The following is a 22,303-nucleotide window of genomic DNA, read 5'->3' on the forward strand; positions in this document are numbered from 1 at the left end:
TACAGTTTGCATTCCCATTTGCAGCACACAAGGGATTCCTTTGGTCCACCTTTCCTTACCTCCTTAGTGACTCTTACCCTTCGCTATTTGATATAGACTTCCTATTAGATATGAGGTAGTATCATTGTGGTTTTAGTTTTATTTTCCTAATAGTTATTGATGCCTGGCATCTTTTCATAATCCTATTAACCAGCTGACTAACTTTGGAAAATACATGTAGGTCTTTTACCTATTTTCAAGTTGTGTTACTTGGGGAGGGTTGCTCTTGGCTTATAAGTACTTACATAATTTGGATGCAGGGCCCTTCTTAGCCTCACAGCTTGGAGATGGTTAATCTGTTCCCATATGCTGTTCTCACTCTACTGAGACACTCTGTTGCTAGATGAAAACCTTTTTAATGCAGTTTTACATGTTCCTTTTTATTTTTGTTGCCTGTCCTTTTGGAGTGATGACCAAATGTCACGGCTAAGGATGTAATTTCTTTGACTCCATCTAAGAAACTGAAACTTAAGATGACGCCATCTAAAGAATTTCAGATTAATCATGACTTAGGATTCCCTGGCTTGAGGTCCTACTATATTAATTATAATATCTTTGCTTTTCAAAAACATGTTTGTTTCTTTGTTTGTTTGTTTGTTTGTTTAATTTACGTAGGCAAGGTTAGACCAACAGGCCAGAAAATAAATGACATTAAAAATGCAATTCATTATTTTCACATGTCCCAAGATAAACAGGCATGCCACCACCCAAAGCCACATAGAGAACCTCTGGGGTCACTGACAAAGAAAGGGGAGATGGAGGACATAGAAAAGAATCATTAATCTGCGTCCTATGGGGAATGACAGCAAAGTCTGGATAAACAGGTTCAAGGTTGGCTGTGTTACTAAAGTTTTGAAAGTAAATGCCAAGCTATGTCCTTGGCAATCCCAATATTGTAGGTTTTACCACCCATCTTGACTTACCAATTTAAAAAATAAATAATAATAGAAAGAAGGATGGGGTTTAATCAATGTATGCATTTAGAAGTGGAAATAACATGATTTTAGAATCTCTCATGTCCATTTTCAGGGTATTGACACAACTGTTGATATTAAATAGAGAGAAAACTTCAGTTTGATCCAATAGTCATGGTCAGAAGTTATCACTACCATTATCAATGACTGTGGGGACAACTTGGTTCTCATAAGATTATACTTCAGGGCCTAGCCTCATCATAATAGATAATGTCCCCAATTTCGGACTTCCTGTTGCTTTTGATTAATTTGAGTTCCATGTCATAAAGATGTTTATCAATCAGTCCTGTTGCTCTTAGAGTTCAAGATCACTCAAGAGGAAAGGTTAAATTGACAAACACAGAGCCTGAGAAAGGCAAGATGGGGTTAATTGTGATGATGATCGTAATGTTGATGGTTAGGGGTGATGATGCTATTTTGAACAATTTCACTGAGCTCTGTAATATGGGATTATTTGAACAAATATTTAGTAGGGCAGAATGTGAAGGCAACTCTAACCCTAACCCAAAAAATAAAGGTAGTTGGGATTATGGTCTTTAGACTAATGAGCGACTTCTTTACTGTATAAACTATACTATACTATTCTATATTATATTATATACTATAATACCTAATAGATATTATATATCTAACTCTGAATCTTAGTTACTGTTATACTGTTGTGATGAGACACAAGGCAAGGCATGATGAGATGACCAAGGCAATTTATAGAAGAAAGTATTTAATTGGAGACCTGCTTACAGCTTCAGAGGATTAGTCCATTATTATCATGGAACAGAGCTCAGCAGGAAGAAGTGGTGCTAAACAGGTAGCTGAGAGTTTTACATCCTGATCCACAGGCAGCAGGCACAAGGGCACAGGGGGAGACTGAGAGCATCATGGGCTTTTGAAATCTCAAAGCCCACTCTCAGAAACATATCTCTTCCAATAAGGACACACTTACACCAACAAGGTCATATCCCTTAATACTTTGCAAACAATTTATCAACTGGGGATACATATGCAAATATATGAGCCTATGGGGACCATTATCATTCAAACCACCACACTCTAGAAGGATATTAATCCAAGTTCAGGAAGACTCTATGAGTCAGTTGGTCACAATGTAGAAAGGAAAGGCATACTTAGTGCATTTGCCTGTACATAACTTTGTTTAGTCATTGTGGAATTTTTTCTTTGAACTTTGCATGATAAGAAGAAATCTTATTGCCTTTCAAAGTGGCATTTGTATAACTATCCATACCTCAAATTTCCATGCATGAATAACAAACTCAGTATCTTCTCTAGAAGAGAGTAAACAATACAATCAATGATCTACATTCATATATTTGGTTACTTTAATAACTGACTCCCACAAATGGATTAGATACCAGATATCCATTCAAATGGTATTATCTATCAAGTGATATGTCAGTATTTTAAAGCACCATTTATCTGTAATAAATTTATTGAGTCTAGCTTAAATCACCATATAAAAGCATAACAAAAAAAAGTTTCAAAATTCCTTTTGTCCTTGGTTAAGAATATTGAATTAATTAAATCACTATTTCTCTATAGCAAATGATTCTGTTATTCTAGTGTGCGCTGTAATTATGACCTACACAAAATCCCAAAGAGTAAGAACAGAAATCACAATGCAAATAATTGCTAAATCGCTCAGACACTCCATCATGTTGTTGACAATGGCAATTGCAACTGCGATCGCTTTACTAATTGTACATTCTACAAAGAGATTTTTCTGAACAGACTCATAATGTTGCTAATTGTATGTGACCTAGTAATATGTCAGATGAAGAGAAAAGTAGAATCACAGAGTGGCATCATTAATTCAACATCTTTGTTTCCGGATGTCCAAATGTCAGGGACACGCACTGTAAGAGTAGTAGACTTAGGGAATATCTACAGGACTCTCAAAGAAGCAGTACCGGGCCATAACCCAGACATCTGATTTCTTTTTTTTTAATAGAGTTTATTAATTTACTCATTTTACATCTCAATTGTTATCCCATCCCTTGTGTCCTCCCATTACTCCCTCCCTCCCGCTTTCCCACTACTCCCCTCCCCTATGACTGTGACTGAGGGGAACCTCCTCCCCCTGTATATGCTCATAGAGTATCAAGTCTCTTCTTAGTAGCCTGCTATCCCTCCTCTGAGTGCCATCAGGTCTCCCTATCCAGGGGACATGGTCAAATATGAGGCACCAGAGTTTGTGTGAAAGTCAGACCTCACTCTCCACTCAACTGTGAAGAATGTCCTTTCTAAGACAAACTCCATGACTAGAATCTAGCTTAAAGTTTCAGAAACACTGGTCTAATATAGTCTCAAGATACTTAAGTGATAGTTGGTTTATTTTCTTCTCTGCATTTAAATATTTTGCAATTGTTAACACTCTGGATTCCAAATCAAGAGTATTCATAATCACTACTAATAGGCATATAACTCTTATGATTGTTAATTCTTCAATTAGCAGATGACATTTACACATATAAACCGTAAGCCTCTCAGTTTACCACTGATTGTTTACCTGCATGTAGAAGCTAATATTCATACAGTAACTATAAATCTTAACACATATTTTGCAAACAACTGGCATTTCCATCCTATAAGAACAACCGCAGATCAGAAACGACGAAGTTTAGAGATATGAAAAATGAAGTTGAAGAGGACATAGCTGATGCTGAACCGAAAGCAAAGTTTAGAATTTATTTGCTATGTAACTAACAAGTAATTTCTCTTCTTTTGACTCTGCTAATCCAGTCTTAGAATATCCACTTGTGCTCATGTCCTGAACAATATGTCCCTAGAACATGCCGTGTTCTACAAGCCACAATAAATTCTGTGCCTTGGTTACTGACTGAGATGCTCTTTCATTTCTATGAAATTCAAAAGTATAAATCGAGCTATGATCTAGTATTAAATAAAATTAGAAAGCTATGAGCAATTGCATAATCATCTAAGTTTGCTGTCTTCTTGTCTTCTGGGAGGCTTATAAGTGTACCCTACAGAACTGGAATGCTGTTCAAATATCAAATAACTGTAGTATTTTTGTTTTAATTAATTAATTGATGGATTGATTGATTTACTTTATATCCTAACCATAGGCCCTCCTCCTCTCCTTCAGTCCCCACCCTCCCTCCCTCTTCCTCATATTCCCCCTCCCCTACCCCTCAAGAAAGGGGAGCCCTCCCCCACCTACCAATCCCAGTACATCAAGCTGCATCAGGACTGAATACACCATGGTGGCCTGTCAGAGGGAAGTGGTCAAAAAGCATGCAATAAAGTCCTTGTTAGAGACAGCCCCTAGGGGACCCTCATGAAGACTAAGCTGCCCACCAGGGATATATGTGTAAGGGGCCTAGGTCCTGACCATACATGGTCCTTGGTTGGTGTTTCAGTCTCCAAAAGCTCTCATAGGCCTAGGTTAATTGGCTCTGTTGCTCTTGTTTTGGAGCTCCTGCTCCCTCTGGGTCCTTCTATCCTTCCTCCCACTCTTCCACAAGGGTCTCTGCACTCTGCCTAATGTTTGGCTGTGCATCTCAGCATCAGTTTCAATCCATTGCTGAGTAGGGCCTCTCAGAGGACCTATATGCTAGCCTCCTGACTGCAAGCATAGCAGAGTGTCATTAATAGTGTCAGGGGCTGGCTCTCTTGCATGGTGTGGCCCACTATTAGTTGACCACTCCCTCAACCACTGCTCTTTTTTTATCCTGACACATCCTGTAGGCAGAGTAAATTTTGGGTTGAAGTTTTTGTGGGTGAGTTGGTGTTTCCCTCCCTCTACTGGGAGTCCTGTCTGGTAGAGGGTGGCCTCTTCAGTCTTCATGTCTGCTGCTAGTAGAGATCTCAGATAGAGTCACACCCATATCCTCCCAGGAGCCTACCCTGTCATAGGTCTCCAGCCTGTCTCAGAGGTGCTCCAGGCCACTGTTTCTCTTCTATCTTCCTGCCCCCCCTCCCCATTCTCCCCACACCAGATCCCCGCATCTTCCTCAGCACTCCCTCTCCCATCCTGTTCCTCTTCTTTGATGCATGAATCTCAGTGAGAAGGATAAATAGAATCGCCAGAGGAAGTGCTTGAAAGGGGGGAACAGGATGTAACTGTAGTCTTAAAATTTTTTCCATCTACTAATATCACCTCGCTGAGAGAATTTCACAGCTTTGGGGATGTGTAGTGCATGGCAAGTTGAATCCATTGCTCTGGCGTCTGTACTAAAGTGGCACACCATGGGATAGCATATGATGACCTCACCTCACGGCCAGGACATTGTTTAAGAAAAAAGGAAAAGACCAGTTTCCTAGAATCTCCTTTGAGGGTACAACCCCAACAACCTAAGTCCTCCTGTTAGGGTGCACCTTCAAAAGATTCCACTCAAAAGCAGAAAGGGTGGTGGACTGACTGAGCTTCAGCACATGTCTTTGTGGGAGAACTCCAAATTCAAACTATTCACAGTGTTTAAATTCTGTGATATCTTATAGTTAGCATTGTTAATAAATATGAGGTACTGTATGGTATTTTTTACATTATAAGACTTTGTTATAAAATATCTAAGCACTTTATCAATGCCAGTACTTATTATTTTATGCCAACCATCTCTGATGACCAGTTAGTGAAAAAAAATTATTATTGCTGTTGCTTTCCATGCAATGTGTTTTACCTGCATGCCAGGTTGCCATGAATGTTGCCTTCACCATTTTTACCGACTGACAAAAGTACATTTAGCTCAGTCCACCAGTCAATTTGGAGGGGAAAGGAGTACCATCTTATTACAGCCTTTTTTAATATTGCTGATAATTGTTCTTTTACTTTCTTCCAATTCATAAGATACTAGTAACAATCTTATAAGCCAAGTGTTTAATCTAAATGAAAACAGATTCAGCACCAAAGACAGCTATTTAAAAGAGAAAAGCAATGTATTCATAAATGTGGTGTTCTGGGACAAAATCATGAAAACATATTTTTGCTGATATACTTAGTAAAAAAATTTTTCATTTCAAAAATTGTCCTCAAGCCAATACCAATATAAAATGAACCCCAAAAGCCTGTACATGGAGGGGAGTGGTATGGACCCAAAGGACTTCATACTGTGACAGTATTAAATACCTAAGTGAGAAACCAAGTTACAAGAAGCTTCACCACTGCTTATTAGTGTTCGTGACGTCAGCAGGTACTTTGCATACTCCCAAAGGAGAAAAAGTAATCACTAGCATCACTCAGAAACACCAGCATCACCAGCCACTACATGCAACAGAGACCTACCTGCCTGGAATATATAATATTGTGGTGTGGTGGCACAAATGTTATAGGAGTAACTGATGAAGTTATTTTTATAAAATTGCATTTGTTTCTCTTAGCTTACTTCTTAACCCGGCTATCACACAAATAATTGAGACTCTCTTACAGCATAAGGCTTCACAACACAATCTTGAGCCGTTTAAGTCCATTCTTAATCCTCTATGCTGTTTTGTCTTACACCCAGCAAATATTCCAGTGACACTTGCACTTTGTAGCTTTCCTCAGCTCCAGCTCCTTCCTCCTGGTCTTCCTTGGACCTCTCCTTGTGACTGAATCCCTGCTTCCTCTCCTAACTTCTCCCCTGGCTGGCAGGAAGTCCAGCCCTATTCTCTTCTGTCTCATCAATTGGCTGTAAGTTGCTTTATTGACATATCAGGGGGACAATTGGGGAACAGAGTTTACACAACATTTAGACAGCAAATCAGAATTTAAACTGCATGATAACTGTATGCTTACAAGTACCCAACCACATTTTGTGGTATTTAAGGTACCACTCCAACCTCTGTCATCTCTCCCCCCTCATCATATAAGCTTCTTCTTGTACTAAGTGGGCATTAACAAAAAGGTACATAAGTAGACGATGTGCAGAGAGTGACACACGTTGAACCAGTCAGCTGTAAATGGGATGTTGTGATCAGTTCCTTCCCATCAAGGCTCAGGGAATTACACCAAAGAAGAGGTAGAAAGAATGTAATACAGTTTTAATCCCAAAAGCAAATGTAAAATCCAGAAAAAAATGAAGCAACCAAGTGAAAGAAAGTTATTTTTAGCCAAGAAAAGCAGTCAAGTCTAAACTATCAAGGAGACCTTCATCTTGCATAACAGGAAATCAACAAATCTTGTATAAAATTGAGAAAACAAAGAATGATTATAGTAACATGACTGAGTATGAAAAACTAAAACACTTGAAAGTGCCTATTATGTAAAAGCAAAGAAAAACTATTTGGTGTTATCTGCTCTTTTACACAAGTCCCTAAGGAATTCTTTTATTTTAGATTTTGAGCAACTTTCAAAATCAACTAATTAACTTTAAATGATAATTTTAATTAGAGACAAATGCCATAAAATAAGTCTGAATGGTGGAAATTTATGAAACATTATCTCCAGGCCCTTCTGAATAAATTTATTTTTATTATAGTGTTGATTTAGAGGATTATATGCATATTGAGCGTTAAAATACTGTTAAAATGTTGCTGAAATTTGTCTTTTTATCTTGACTATAACTAGAATCTAAACCAAGTAGATAATTAAATGTGAGAAGGGTTTATTTAGTGATTTGCAATTCACTAAAAATAATTTTTAATGGTCAGTGCTTGAAACCTCCTAAGTATGTAAAAACTGATATCTAATAAATAGGCCATATTTAGATGGAATAGTAGTATACAGCCATGCTAAAATTATATTTTCAAATTATGTGAAATTATTCAGGAGAATATTCAAAATAATTACAATCTGGTAGACATTTTTGTTTGTTTATTTGAAGATAGGATTTCCCTGTGTAGTTCTGGCTATCCTGGATTTGCTTTGTAGACCAGGCTGGCCTCAAACTTACAGAGATCCACTTGTCTTTTCCTCCCAGAGTTCTGTGGAAGTAAACATTTTTAATTCTTACATTTTTAATAATTATTATTTCTCTATAAAATAACATACTTATTCCTAAATTAGTGACTAGCACCCATTTTCTTCCTAACTTACCTTGTTTTCTATATGGTCTGCAACACTCAATTGTGAATGGAATAAAAGAGTTTTTTTTAAGTAAACAACAATCCAGTGCCTATACTATTTTACAGTAAGACTCAATCTCTTTCCCTTTGTCATTTCTACAGTGTTTCTTTCTAGACTCTTCCTCAATTCCTTAAATTCTGAGTGAAATGCAGATGAAAAACAGAAGCAGGTTCTGATAATTATTGGACATGCGGTACAGCAGAAGGAGAAATATGACCCTACTGACTTTCACACGAACTCTGGTGCCTCATATTTGGCCATGTCCCCTGGAGGGGGAGACCTGGTGGCACTCACAGGAAGGACAGCAGGCTACCATGAAGAGACTTGATACCCTATGAGCATGTACAGGGGGAGGAGGTCCCCTCAGGAACAGTCATAGGGGAAGGGAGTAAGGGGAAAATGGGAGGGAGGGAAGAATGAGAGAATACAAGGGATGGGTTAACAATTGGGATGTAATATGAATAAATTAATAAAATATATTAATAAAAACTGAAAAAAAGAAATATGACCCTAGATGTGTTGTTCTGATGCTCCAGTGTTATAGAGAGTTTTGGGTGACTGCTCAGGTAGCAAACTGTCTCTGTAATCTGCTCATTTGGGAAGCTGCTAACCTGCACTCCCTGTATACTCAAGTAATTAATTTTATTCCTTCTCAAGTTTCTGTTGGGGTTGAAGACCATATAGTTTAGTTTTTATAATTAAGCTTAGTTGTTTAGGGATTAAGATGTTTGTAGGTCTAGATAGATGTTTTAAGTTGATAATGACAGATTTCTATTTAATTACACACATGACTTTGCTGATCCATTCCTAGTGGCTAAGTGTATTGATTCCTGCAATATTTTCCCAAGCCAGTATTTCTTCATCATTTCCCTGATGACACCCAACTCTCTCCCTCTACTGCTAAATTTCAAGGTTTCTGAGTATATTTTTCAATTTGTCTATGAAAATCTATTCCCTCATCTAAAGTTTGGTGAGAGCATTCAATTTAGCGATTCTAGAGAAAATGCAATAAGCATACCTTTTTTTTTTTTTTTATCTAGAACCATGTGTTTCAAAAGGTGAGTCTGATACTATCCATTTGGGAAGCACCTGATACTTGTTAAAATGCAGATAAAACCAGTTTTGTCCAAACTACTGAAATGGAACTTATAAAAGTAAAACCTCAAAAATACATTTGTAAAATTTGAGATTTAATTTTTATACAAGCCCAAATTTATAAAATACAGAGCATAAATGTTTATGAAAATAACACATGTTTGTGTTATATGTAAATATCAATACATATTTAGAAATTGCAGATTCCCTAGTTCCACCTTTCTTTAAAAAAAAAAAAAAAAAAAAAAAAGCCTAGAACAACCGACAAAGTTTTTTCTTACATCAAATTTTGGAAGGAATCTGTCCTCAGCCAAGTCTACTTCAAAGACGAATTCATATTTAGAAAAAATGTATATATTATAAGCCTAAGAGATGGATTTCACACAGTTGGATAGCACTGGATTCCATGTATTCCAGCTTGTCAAAAGGAAGGACAAAGCCATTGTGATGAAGAATTTTACAACAGTGACCAGACTGAGTATAAGAAGACTGACTGAAAAAGTATATTTGAGAGAGTTTCGAGGGTGGCTAATTTGTTCTGTGTGCTGTTTACTAAGATGACTAAACAAATACACACATACTTCATAAAATGTCAGGTTATGCAATTTTTATGTTGATCATAATACAAGTTTTAGCTTGACAATGAGTTTTTGTATAGTATTTACTCAGATGGCTCAGAGTATACCCTTGAACAGTGTAACAGTTTTTCATGGGGCATTAACTCTGTAGAGCATTGTTTTTCTAGCTAAGCATATTCCTTGTGTTTAAATATATACAAATAATAATTAAAATTAAACTATGATTGTGGAGCTTTTTTTAACACGACAGTTTTACCTGAATAGATGGTCTAGTGGAAGGCCAAGAGAACACAAAGTGGGGCCCATCAGAGGAACATTTAACTCTGGGCCTTTGGGTTCAGTTGTGGTAGGAGTGGATGCCTTTGCCATTTGTCCAGCATGCTCACTTTTAAGATGTCAGTTTCAGTGATTCAGAAGTAAACCAGAAAGTGCAGAGTGACTCACTCTAGCAAAATATAACGTTCGGGATATAAATGTAGCTCACTAGTAGAGCTCTTGTCTGGCAAACTCAAAGCCCTGGATTAGACCACCAGTGCTAAAAAAAAAAAAAAAAAAAAAAAAAAAAAAAAAAAAACAGCAACAACAACAACAACAAAAAGTCATCTTCATTAAGCTCTTCTGTTTAAAGGATTTTAAAGTGCATTTTATCTTCCTTTCAGAGCCCAGTGAGAACACTCAAGAAAATAACCTTTTCTTAGCTTGCTGTGGAATATAAATACTACCCAAAATCATTTTAGTTTGTCTTGAATTTACAATTCCTCTTTTGCTGGTTTAACTACTGAACTCATAGAAAAAAGAAAAAAAAACTCAAAAAAAATTGCCCATATAAACAAAAACAGGATGTAACGGTCAGAGAAGGGTTTAACTTTAGAAGTCATGTGTTTAGTTCCCCACTAACAGGTCAGCATCTTCGTTTTAGCATCCATCATGAAGTGGTTGTTACACTGCAGATATTGGGCATATCCACCACCATCACCACCATCCACCCACTGTTCTCTTTTGTGTTGTTACACAGTCAGAGCACTGACTCTACCCACTCAGTGTTTCAGGACATGCTTCAGTATTACCAACTATAGCCATCGTGTTACAGACTGGATCTCCAGGGTCACCTATCTTACCTTAGCTAACTTTGTGCCCTTTGACCTGGATTTCCATTTCCTCCCCCTGTCTGTTCCTTAGTTTTGTTTCCCAGAACCTAATTGTTTCTACTGCCTCTGTGAGGGAGAGCATGCTGTGTTCTTCTTTCTGTGGCTTAGTTTATGCAGTACAGCACCTTCCAAATTCAATGTGAAAGGGGCCATCAAATTTGATTGTAGCTTCCATATACCAATTCTAATTTTCACTGTAAACACTGAGCCAAAATAAAGATGAGAGAAAATTGGAAAACTAGTCTCCAAAAGCCAAATAATACATAGGAAATTTGGTTGGAACTAATTTTTAACTCTAAATGTCTTAGTCAAGGGAATGCTACACATCAGAAAAGGGAAGGAGGCATCCCCTGAAAATTCCCCTTGGTCTGTTTACTCCCTCCTTAAAGAAATGCTTCTTTAATAGACTGAGTAGCATGTCATTGCATCACTGCCAACTGCAGCAGCAAATATGTCCACACAGAATGAACTGGGAGAAAAGAACTGAAATCACACATATAAAGCTACGTTAAACACACTTATTAGAATGGAAGCATCAGTGAGAAACACCCAAAGGTTTGAGAAAACAATGGAAGTCAAATACCCTCGGAGTCATTTCAAATGAGGTACAGTGTTTTATCAAGAGAAACTACAACTTATGATAAGGTTCCGTACACAAGCAAATAAGATGCCTCAAGCCTGTAATCCCAGCACTTGAAAGGCTGAGGCAGGAGAATTGAAATAAGTTTGAGGCCAGCTGGGACTCAACAGTGAGTTATAGGTTACAGAGTGAGAATCCTGACTCAAAGGCCAATAAATGAATAGGTTAAGTTCAGCACACAAAATTCGTGACAACTCTACTCTTCTCAGTCTTTCAAAACAATGAAAATATGAAATATGAATTTTTATGACTTGGAAATTTCTCAGTAAACTACTGTTTCATGTTTTTAGTTCTGAGATACAATATGATTATAGTTCAAATATTCAGAGGTTAATATAAATGGAATGCCAAAAATGCTCTGCATTCAAGTAGCTGGGAGCCATTCTATCCACGTCCAATCCAGGGCCTGCAGGGAAGGGGATGCTGTCAGAGTGAGCACTACCTGGAGCCCAGCAGTCACAACTGCTCCAGGAGGGTCTAGAACAGACATTCTCACTTGATGAAGCCGATGAACACCCGCTATGAGTTGAACTTCCAGTGGCGGAGGCCGTGTTTTCTGAGAATGACTTACACTACCTATCCAGAGTCTTTCCCCATCCTCACTACAGTTGACGGTGACAAACAGCAATCTTGGTGCTTGGCACCCTCAATGATCTTTAAAACTGATTGTCGGCTTAGTGTCCTCTTAGTGAGTTTAGTTCCTATAATGAAAGGCTGCTGTGAATGACACCAAGATCTTTGTTAAAGTGAATCTCAATTTAACCACCAGAAACCCACCTTCTAAATAAACCAGGATGTTCCTTCTTACTGTGTCATCTCTCATGGATCAGAAGATTACTAACATTAGCACTGTGTTTTCTGAGGTTGAATGTGTGCAAAGACATTTCTCTTCTCCTAAGAATTTTTTTTACAATGGTTTCTCAAATTATAAGATGCTTTTATATTTTATATTAAAATACAGGGTTACAGAAGGCATGCTAACGCATGCAAGTGCCAAAAGCATATTGCAATCCCTGCATACCCTGCTATCTTCCCTTTTTTATTCTCCTCTACTCACTAGTCCTCTTTGCACTCCTAGAATTTTGCTTCTACTTTCATGTCATATATATGACATCTTGTTTTCATGTGTGCCTGGTACAGAAAAGGTTAGAAGAGCCACCATGTGGATGCTGATGACTGAACTCGAGTTCTCTGCAACAATTCAAATGTTCTTAACCACTGAGCCATCTCTTTAGCTCCACATGAATGATTTTATTGCATATACAATGCCTAAGGTCCATTAAGTAGAAAAGAGACCATATCACACCACCTTAATGGGACTCACGTCATTCACAGAAATTCTCAGATGTTTTCAAAACTACTACAAATCTTCAGTTGACCATACATCATGAAATCTGTGTTTATTGATCATTAAGAATGAAGTATACCAAGTGAAAGGGCAGAGAAAGACACCCAGAGGCCTGCCAGCGGCTAGCAGGCAGAGGACAACCAGAGGCCAGCTTGCCGCCACACCACACAACATGGGTAAGCAGAAGACACCCAGAAGCCCACCAGCTGTGTGGCCCACCTGCAGTGGAAGCCACTTGAATGTGCAAGTAAGTGGTGAGAAAATGGGAAAGAAAGAGAAACAGGAACACTTTGAGCATCATGAAAAGAGGTAGACCTGGAGACAAGACGGTGGAGAGAAACAGCCTGTTGTGAGTTACCTGCTCTGTCACCTACACCATGGTGAAATCCCAGCCCACACTGCTGCTGAGGACCATGCAACATCACGGTGTATGTTGACGTCCTTAGCTTATATTACTACTAAAGACCAAGCAGACATCGCTGGTCTGGCCTGCCACCTGGGGCCATGTTGATACCCAAAGACTGTAGCGCTGGCTCTGCCCCCTCACTGGCTGTGGCACTCTGGAAAGCTGGCCCCATCTCTTACCAGCTGCAGCACTTGGAAAAGCAGGCTCCCATACCTCGACTGGGCATCACAGTAGAGCTATCTCTGGTGGCATGGGTGTGGGTGAGCCAGCCCCATAGGCGTGAGAGCAGGAGAACTGACCCTGCCCATTGCAGGTGTGGCACTGGGTGAGGTAGCCAGGGCAGTGCAGGAGAGCTCACCCTGGTGGTGTGTGTGTAGGCGAGCTGGTAGGCTGACTAACTCAGCTACCAGCCAGGCCCAGATCCAGGGCTGAGTTCACCCACCCCAATATCTACTCCATCTGTGAACTTCTGTAGTACATGAAAGGACAAGTCCTGCAAATCCAAAGCCACAGGATCAACGTGACATAAGGCAACACAGGATATCCAAGAGGAGACTTGGTGAGGATCCATTATTGATGATGTAGCAGAAGCCAGAGGCCTTGAACCAGACCAAGGACTCATTGTAATGAACATGTGTAAATAAAGATTCGTGGACAAAAGGGTATATTATGGGTCACACTGTGACACACTACAACTTTCACAATGAGATTTTTTTTTATGCTTTGTTTAGTTTTAGTTTATGGCAGCGGGTGGGGTAGGGAGCGGGTTTGCAAGGGCAGAGGACTTAAATGAACAAACAGGGAAATGAGTGGAATTGCAAATGCAATATGTGGAATTCACAAAGTATCAATAAAATAGTTTTAAAAATAATATATTAGATAGTTGAACTAAATGTATTTAGTGTTTAGGAATCGTTATACATTTATCAAGCACGAAAAACTGTGTTTTATAATTGTGTTTAGTCAGTTACAGAGTATGGCCAATGTTTTCACTAACTTCTTAATTCATTTCCAGTCTCTTTAGTGTTTCTCCTTTGAAATGGAATTATAGATTATTAGGTCTTCATTGGTGTTAAGCAAGATCATGAGAAACAAAAAAGAGGACATTTTCGCAGGGTTGATGCTTGAGGAAAAACAGACACTTTGTTTCCCCGCTTTGTAGGATTTTCTTACTCCTTCACAGACCTGAAGAATCTGCCAACGTACTCTAATGGTGCAGATGTTTACATCACCATGTCTATTAACTTTCAGCCATTTACCTGTTACCTGCGGTGTTACCCATATTATTAGAGCCAGAGAGTTTATTTACATAGAAAAGGAATGTGCTACAGCATCGAAGTCCACATTAAAATGGACAAAATGAGTATATAAATATTTCTTCAATTTTTACTTAATTCTTTAAAATACACTATTGCTCAGGAAAGCACTGTAGAAGATGGCATGGACTTTGGTATGTATTTTGAATGACTTAATGAATATAAGCCCTGAAAACAGACATGCAGGTAACAGTATACATACTAAACATGTTATATTTAGAAATATATGTGTGTGTGCCTATACATATATGTGTGCAATAGCAATTAGTGTTTTTAAGCGGCCATGAGTTTGAAGAACAGGGAGGGGTTATGGGAAGGTATAGAGAGAGAAAAGAAAAGGGAGAAATGAAATCAGATTATAATCTCATAAATTAAAAAAAAGAATTAACGAAAAGGATATAGTCATAGTTCTGCTGTTTTCTAGGTTTACAGTGTTTGAATACACTGTTGTACAGGGATTTGGATCATATAAAGAGACACCTGTGAGCTGAATCTAACATTGGTGGAGGAACAAAATATAGCTCTTAAAATCTGAAAATGGTGTAGAATGTTTCTTCTCTTCAGGAGTAGCAGAAGATGCTCAAGCAAAGGTTCCAAGCTCGCGTGCACCTGCTCTATCGCTGGCCTTCACACTCATGAGCGTATAACTTTGTCCACATGCATTGCGAGAAAGGCACACATCGGGGATGTGAGAGCTCCGTTCAGGTTAACTGACCATCAACAATGATGTCTTGCCATCGCCTAGGTGCAAAGGCATAAATCAGGGGCAACTGGCTTCCTGCCTCTTCAGGAGGTTTTCTGTGATGCTCTTACAGCACAGCTGAATGCACAGTGACATCACAATACGGGGTAAATGAAAGCATGGTGACATCATAAGGAGCAATATAAATGCACGTGAACTTTCTTTTCTTCTTCCCATCCCGAAGCCGGCATAAAGTCATGGATAAAGCTATTCGACATTCTTTTCGGGATAAAGAACAAAGGGAGCAATGAAGAGGCTGAAGAATTTGCTCCCCTAGAAAGTTCTCAGTTGATGTTAATGCTGCTGGCCCTGGGATCACAGGATAAAAAAGCCTCCCCACTCCCTTGATGGAGAACTACAGGCAATCAACGGCTGCTGAGAAAGGGAAAGTCGGTTTCCTCCCCAGACAAACTCTATGACATGCAATCCAGGCTCAAGTGGGCAGCTCTAAACATGTGTGTATGCACGCAACACCGAATGAATTCTAGAAGTGTGTACGTGGGCATGCATGTGTGTGTGTACATGTATGTAATTTAGAAGGGAAGGGGAAACAATAAAAATACAGTACACATTAAGGAAAGTCTCCAAAATAAAATGTAAATTTTAAAGTGAATAAGAGAGTAGTAAGTGTACATAGCTGTGTGTTAAGATTTAAATTATATTTTAGTGATGTACATGCGATACACTTCAGTAAGTACACTAAATTTGTTTTATTTCATATACTCATGAAATCGTTTTTATTTTATTATCTACTGCTTTGGTGTTAATGTATAAAACAAATTAATCCAAATGCCAGGTTTAGTTATCCAAAATATTAGAACAAACGTCTTTCAGCAATCTGAAAAATTCAGTCTTTATTTTATCATTCTATGTAAAATATTATTTTGATGCCTTATGTTTTTTGAAAAGGAACTAAAAGTACAAACACTATAAATATTTAAATAAAAAATTATAATAATATATCCCATGTCCACTCAAGGTAGTTTTTGAAACAACCAAAAATAGATGTATCCTTGAGCTGGGAACATTGACAAGCATGTTAGTGCTGATCACCTCACATGGGAGCCCTTGTCCTTCAAGAAAACTCTGGCAAAGAGTTTGGTCCATATCTTAGACTAGTCACCCAACATCTAAGTGGAGGCTGGATTTAATCAAACGGCATCTTTGTGCTCCAGGAAGAACACTACCAGACCTGACACAGTGGAGGTCTGTGGCTATTGCACGAAATGTGGTCCTGCATCCCTTGACTCCCACATAAGTTCAACAGAGCCTGGCATGAGAAATATATCTCCTTCACTCTTTTTTAAATGAATACGTAAGAGCTATGCTTGCCCATGGGGTACCCTGTGATTGGCATATACGTACCAAAATGCTAAAATGTTCAAATCAAGGTGAGCACACCCACAGCCTCACATGGGTTTCACTCCTTTGTAGAGATAACATTCAAAGTTCTTTCTTTGAAACTTCTATTGAAAGTTATCTATAAGTGTTCTACTGTGTAATCAGTTCCAAACCTTACCTGTCCTACCGAGGAGCAGCTTACCACCTCCCGATGGATGTCTCCCCATCCTTCCATCCTCTCCACAGTCACCCTATTCTGGTAACCACCATTCTGTTGCTTATATCCCTGAAGTTAACCCTTTCAGATTTCACATATGAATGAAACCACACCATTCCTATCTTTCTGTACTTGGCTTACTTCTCTTAATACAAAGTCTCCCAATCCCAGCTCTGTTGTTGGAAGAATAGTATTTCATCTTTTCACAGCTGTATAGTATTCCAGTTTTGTACATATACCCCATTTTTAATTCACCTATCCATTGGTCTACACTTAGGTAAATTTCATTTCTTGGCTATTACTAATATCCCTACATGACATGCTTAATTCTTTTATTTTTGACATGTACCATACATTCTTTAGATCAAGGAAAATAATATTCTCATTAATTTTCTAGGTCTCACTTTAAAATATAATAGATCCTTATTATTCATGAAAGAAGTTTGAGCTCCACTAACTGCCAGTCAATAAAAGGCTCTACTTTATATGTTTTGTGCCATAATGAGAAGTTACTGTAGTGTCTTCAAAGTGTCTAGTCAAACCAGACTCTGAATTTAATCCTCCAATTATATGCCTTCTCAACAAACAAGAAAATATGACAGCTGCAATTACAAATCACGGATTTGTCCCCATGCGTCAGGAAAGTCTCTACCAGATTTGAGAGGTGGATATCAAAGACTATGTAACCCAGCAAACATGTCAAACTAGAAGCCAAAGTAAAGCAGACAAGTCTACAAGTAAATGCACCCATATGTCCCAGTTATAAAACGTTGAGTGGACACATGTAAGAATGCTTATAGTAATAGCTTAAAGACATGGAACGTGGAAGATGAGTTATGTTGAAATTCTGGTTTTAGAGCCAATGTGGGTATAGAACAATTCTTTAGCAAAGGGGTCTGTCTCACTGCATTATAAACAAGAAAAAGCAAAAAAACAAAAACAAAAACAAAAAACCAAGCAACCAAGAAAGCTCTGAAACCTAGGCAGCCTCTCTCTTTTCTTTCTTGGCTGCTGTTCTGTTTCTGAACTGTGCAACTTTGGAGAGCTTACTATTCTTATCATTCTAAGGCAGGGCAGGAAATCATTTTTGACATTTATGAAGAAAAGTACCGAAAATACTCTCTATTTGATGTTTCTGAAATTCTGAGGGACAGTTAAGCGAATGTCTCAGAAAGAGCTGGGGGAGGGAAATGCTCTGGCCACCGCCGTCCAGTGGATGCTGGAGACACAGTACCTGCAATCATCTTTGCAGTATCAGGGGATGGTTTGGGGCTCAAACTCTATGTATGCATGCAATTTCTCTCAGATGCCTTATAAATACTTAAAAAGTGCCATTTCCAGATTTAAATAAATGATTGAAAAATATCATTACCATGATTCAAAATTTTTAAATGTCTTTACTTAACATTCATGTTATTTTTACTAAAGACCCAATATAATGTTTGAAAATGGTATGTTTTATTTTAAGGTTGCAGTGGTATGACAGGTGAAGTACGTCTGTGGCAAAAGTTTTCAGTTCTTTTGGAAGCAATGGAAGTCTATTGTCCTTCATAGGGAGTCAGGGAACAAAGCCTCCAAAAACCCCCACCCTGACAGGAAGTCCCACTCTGCCATTCTTCATTGAATGTGTCACTGGGATTTTTCTCAATTGCAATATTATAAGTGTGGAATCAAAACAATGGAACCTATAATAAAACCCAACCACACATAGTTACAAAGAGAAATGATGACTTGCTACAACCATAGAAACCAATTAAATCTGGGTTCCTCTTTCATGCTTATTTTTAATCTTGAAATCATGGAGAAAACATCCAAAATAAAGATGGACAGTGTCCTAAGAGGTCCTAGGTATAAAAACTTGTTCTAACCAAGCATTAGGCTCAAAAGTAACCATGCTGCTCTAAGGATACATGCCAACCTCCATTCAAGAACTGACTAGTTAGATGGCTGATTGCTTGGCACTGATGAGTTATTCCTGCTAAGTACTCAAGGAGTTTCAAAGTCTGGTGACCAAAGTAGAGGGTCTTTCTGAGATGAAGAGACAGCCTAAAAACGGGACACAGATAATGAAAGACATGGGAGATGTTTCTGGTATGTACATTGCAGATATGTCATAAGAAATAACTTCTAAAAAACCTTGAAGCATTCAAAAGCCTCTCGTTTTATGGAGAGAAAGTGGCTGCGATAAGAAGTCAATCAGTAAGAAAATCATACAGAGTGGAAATCACACTGCCTGAAGTTTAGAAGAGGACAGAATGTGCAGTTCTTCAGCTCATAACTCATCACAGAATTCTAAAATGCCAGGATACTCATTCTCTCTCTCTCTCTCTCTCTCTCTCTCTCTCTCTCTCTCTCTCTCTCTCTCTCTCTCTCTCTCTCTCTCTCTCTTTCTCACATATATACATATATATCATGATAGATAATAGATAATAAATAGACAAGTAGGTGATATTCTGCACGTGTGTGTGTGTGTGTGTGTTTAGAGTAGCATCAATACAGTATTTCTTAAAGTGTGGTTGTCAAGTCACCTCTGGAATCCCTGAGATACTAACTAAAAGCTTCAGAATCCCTGGACCTTAACCAGTTGTATACAAAATCAGAATCCCTAGAGGTGAGGCATTCAAACTTACATGTCATATCAGCTACGCCACTTTCCTGCACACTCTGTTTCAGAAACACTGGATTAGATGCTCTCTCTGTCTCTGTCTCTGTCTCTGTCTCTATCTCTGTCTCTCTCTGTCTCTCTGTCTCTCTCTGTCTCTCTCTGTCTCTCTCTCTCTCTCTGTCTCTATCTCTGTCTCTCTCTGTCTCTCTGTCTCTGTGTCTCTCTGTCTCTGTCTCTCTCTCTCTCTCTCTCTCTCTCTCTCTCTCTCTCTCTCTCTCTCTCTCTCTCTCTCTCTCTCTCTCTCTGGTATCTGTTGAGGCCCAAGATTTTGTAGCAGCCAGTCATAATTCTCAATCAGCATACTTCCTTGTTCCAATTTGTTGGTCTGTTTTTCAATCTTTCTTTACCTATTCTATTCCAACTTGCAGTTCTTAGCATGAGTTTACACTGTGGCTATGAGAAGGTTTGGAACTGGAGATCGTGTTGTCTGAAATACTGCCTATAGTTGTTAGAAAAGAAAAATGATATGCTATTAGGCACTTGAACTTAATGGTTGCTGAAAGGCATCCTTCGATGAAAAAATGGTGAAGAAAATTCTCCTGTAAAATGATCTCTCCAGTGTTTGCATATTTAGGTGAATGATGTACAGTAAAACCATTTGCAGATATTCAGTGAAAGTGAAGAATTCAGCCAAACTGGTCATTGCTAAAAATATTTGTTTCGTACACAAAATATTTTCAACAGGAGGATTGAGACATTTTCAACATGTCTTATAAAAGAGCTATTGCTGTCTTCCCTAACAGAACAGAAAGAAAGGCTGATTTATCTTAGAGATACTCATTTGTTATAGCTCATATCTTTTAATAGTGGAGCTCACTACATGGTATTGATTCTTCAAAGATTAAGACACTTTCTATCGTCTCTAACCTGGGCACCTCTGAGCTATAAAGCAGACATCTAAGATGATTCGATACAGGGGATTTATCACTTCACTTAACAGAATCTCAAACTCCCAAAGGATGTGTTACCTTCTCTATTACTTAATGCTCCAGAGTCCTTAAAGAGGGGACATACTGCTAACTTCTACAGTCATTATTCCCTGGGAGAGAGATCACAGCAAGTTTCATTTACACTAACAAAGAATAACTGGGAAAGTTACTCCTGTGTTCATTTTCTTAGAGACAGCCTGGAATCGTGAGATGGAAGAGAGATGCCAAGCCATGCCAGATGTGTCCTTGGTGTGAGATATTTCAGACTCATAAAAATCCTTCTCTGCTGTCTTACTCCAGCCCAGCTTCCATACCAAATCCATTTACAACACAGGGTAAGCTCAGATAAGCAACTCTTTTCAAGCTCAGTATCCATCCTCTTGCCAATTTATCACCACATCTCCTAAGCCTGAATGATTAAGATTAAACTTGCTTCCATCCCCCACACAATGTAACAGAAAATACGCACATACCGAGAAAGGAAACTCCACTCAAGGATGGAAACATTATGTGAACTGAGACAAATTTATTGAGAATTTGACAGACACGTCCACAACTTCACCATGACAGGGAATCATGAGAGTCTTGGAAAGATTCAAAAGCAATGCATGTCACAATGGTTGCCAAGCTTCTGAAAAAGTCCCAATAAACAGCGCCCAGGAAACACAGCTTAAAGGCATCATCTAGATTTTCAGTTCCTTTGTTTGAGCCTCAGTTGTAAGATCTGGAAAATAGCTTCTTTGGGAGAGGTTGATGAGCAAATGAAGATAAATGGAGGAAAACTGGAACCTGCAGGTGCCATTCAGCCTTCACAGAGAGAGGACTCTACGCCAGCAAGTCAGTAGAGAGCAAATGGCCAGTATCTTCTGTAAGCCCCACAGCCATTGTAGCCATAGCCAAGGCCATAGCCCACTGGAGAGTAGGTGCTTCCAAAGCCACAGCCAACACTGTAGCCCAGAGGGTAGCCATAGCTGCCCCAGTAGCACCCTGGGAAGACAGAGCCCTCAAAGTTGGTGTAGTACATGATGGCAGGAGTAGGAGGATTAGGTAGGAGAGGAGTGAGTGTGATGGATTCTCTACTCTCAGACCGTCTTTATATACCCTGACTAAGGGGCGTGGCTTAAGAAAACACGGGGCGTTCATTTTCATTCTTGACACTAATTTGCACTACACAAAGCTCATTAATTTGTTGGGCTCTTGCTTAAGACTCTATGAGAAAACTCTCGTGTGATATAACGCAGGGAGACGATTCCATCAAACAAATTATGCGCCTTTCCAAATAGGTTATTGCAGGGACTTCAAAGCACTTGTCTTACAGACCCTGTATATAACTTCAGTCAGCAGGCTTTGTAATACCATGAAAGATTCCAACATCGTTAGCTCTAATGCTGTTGTCTCATGCTTTAAGTTTACATAACCATGGTTGGAATTTAGTATTACATGTTGGGCATTTTAAGTCAAATAATAAGCTATGAGTTTGTCTCAAAATCAGAGTATCTCTTAGCATTTGCTAGACTAAAAAAATCTCTCTTTCTTTCTCTCTTTCTCTCTCTCTCTCTCTCTCTCTCTCTCTCTCTCTCTCTCTCTCTCTCTCTCTCTCTCTCTCCCTCTTTGAGTGTGTAAGGCACTCACCACAGACTTTTCCCCATCTATAGGTAATCTGTACAGGAAACTAAACTGTGCAGAAAAGTTAATTTGATAGAGCTCATGAGAACTGTATCCACCAATATATGTCTATTCTACCTCTGCAATTCAGAATTTGTAAAATCAAAGTATAATTTTCTAGTTAATGCTAATATGAAATGTCAAACCAATGTTATTTGTTGGTTTGCTACACTATTTCAGGT

General features: G+C 38.7%; 1 protein-coding gene across 1 annotated transcript; it reads right to left on the bottom strand.

Annotated features, from left to right (window-relative positions):
- Positions 1 to 20,962: 20,962 nt before the first annotated feature.
- LOC127192867 (keratin-associated protein 8-1) lies at positions 20,963 to 21,534 on the bottom strand. Its single transcript, XM_051150216.1, has one exon. It carries the CDS (start codon positions 21,478 to 21,480, stop codon positions 21,295 to 21,297), a length of 186 nt encoding a protein of 61 aa, XP_051006173.1. The 5' UTR covers positions 21,481 to 21,534; the 3' UTR covers positions 20,963 to 21,294.
- Positions 21,535 to 22,303: the final 769 nt, after the last annotated feature.

Source organism: Acomys russatus, chromosome 8 (genome assembly GCF_903995435.1).
Source record: "Acomys russatus chromosome 8, mAcoRus1.1, whole genome shotgun sequence".
NCBI classification, from domain to species: Eukaryota; Metazoa; Chordata; class Mammalia; order Rodentia; family Muridae; genus Acomys; species Acomys russatus.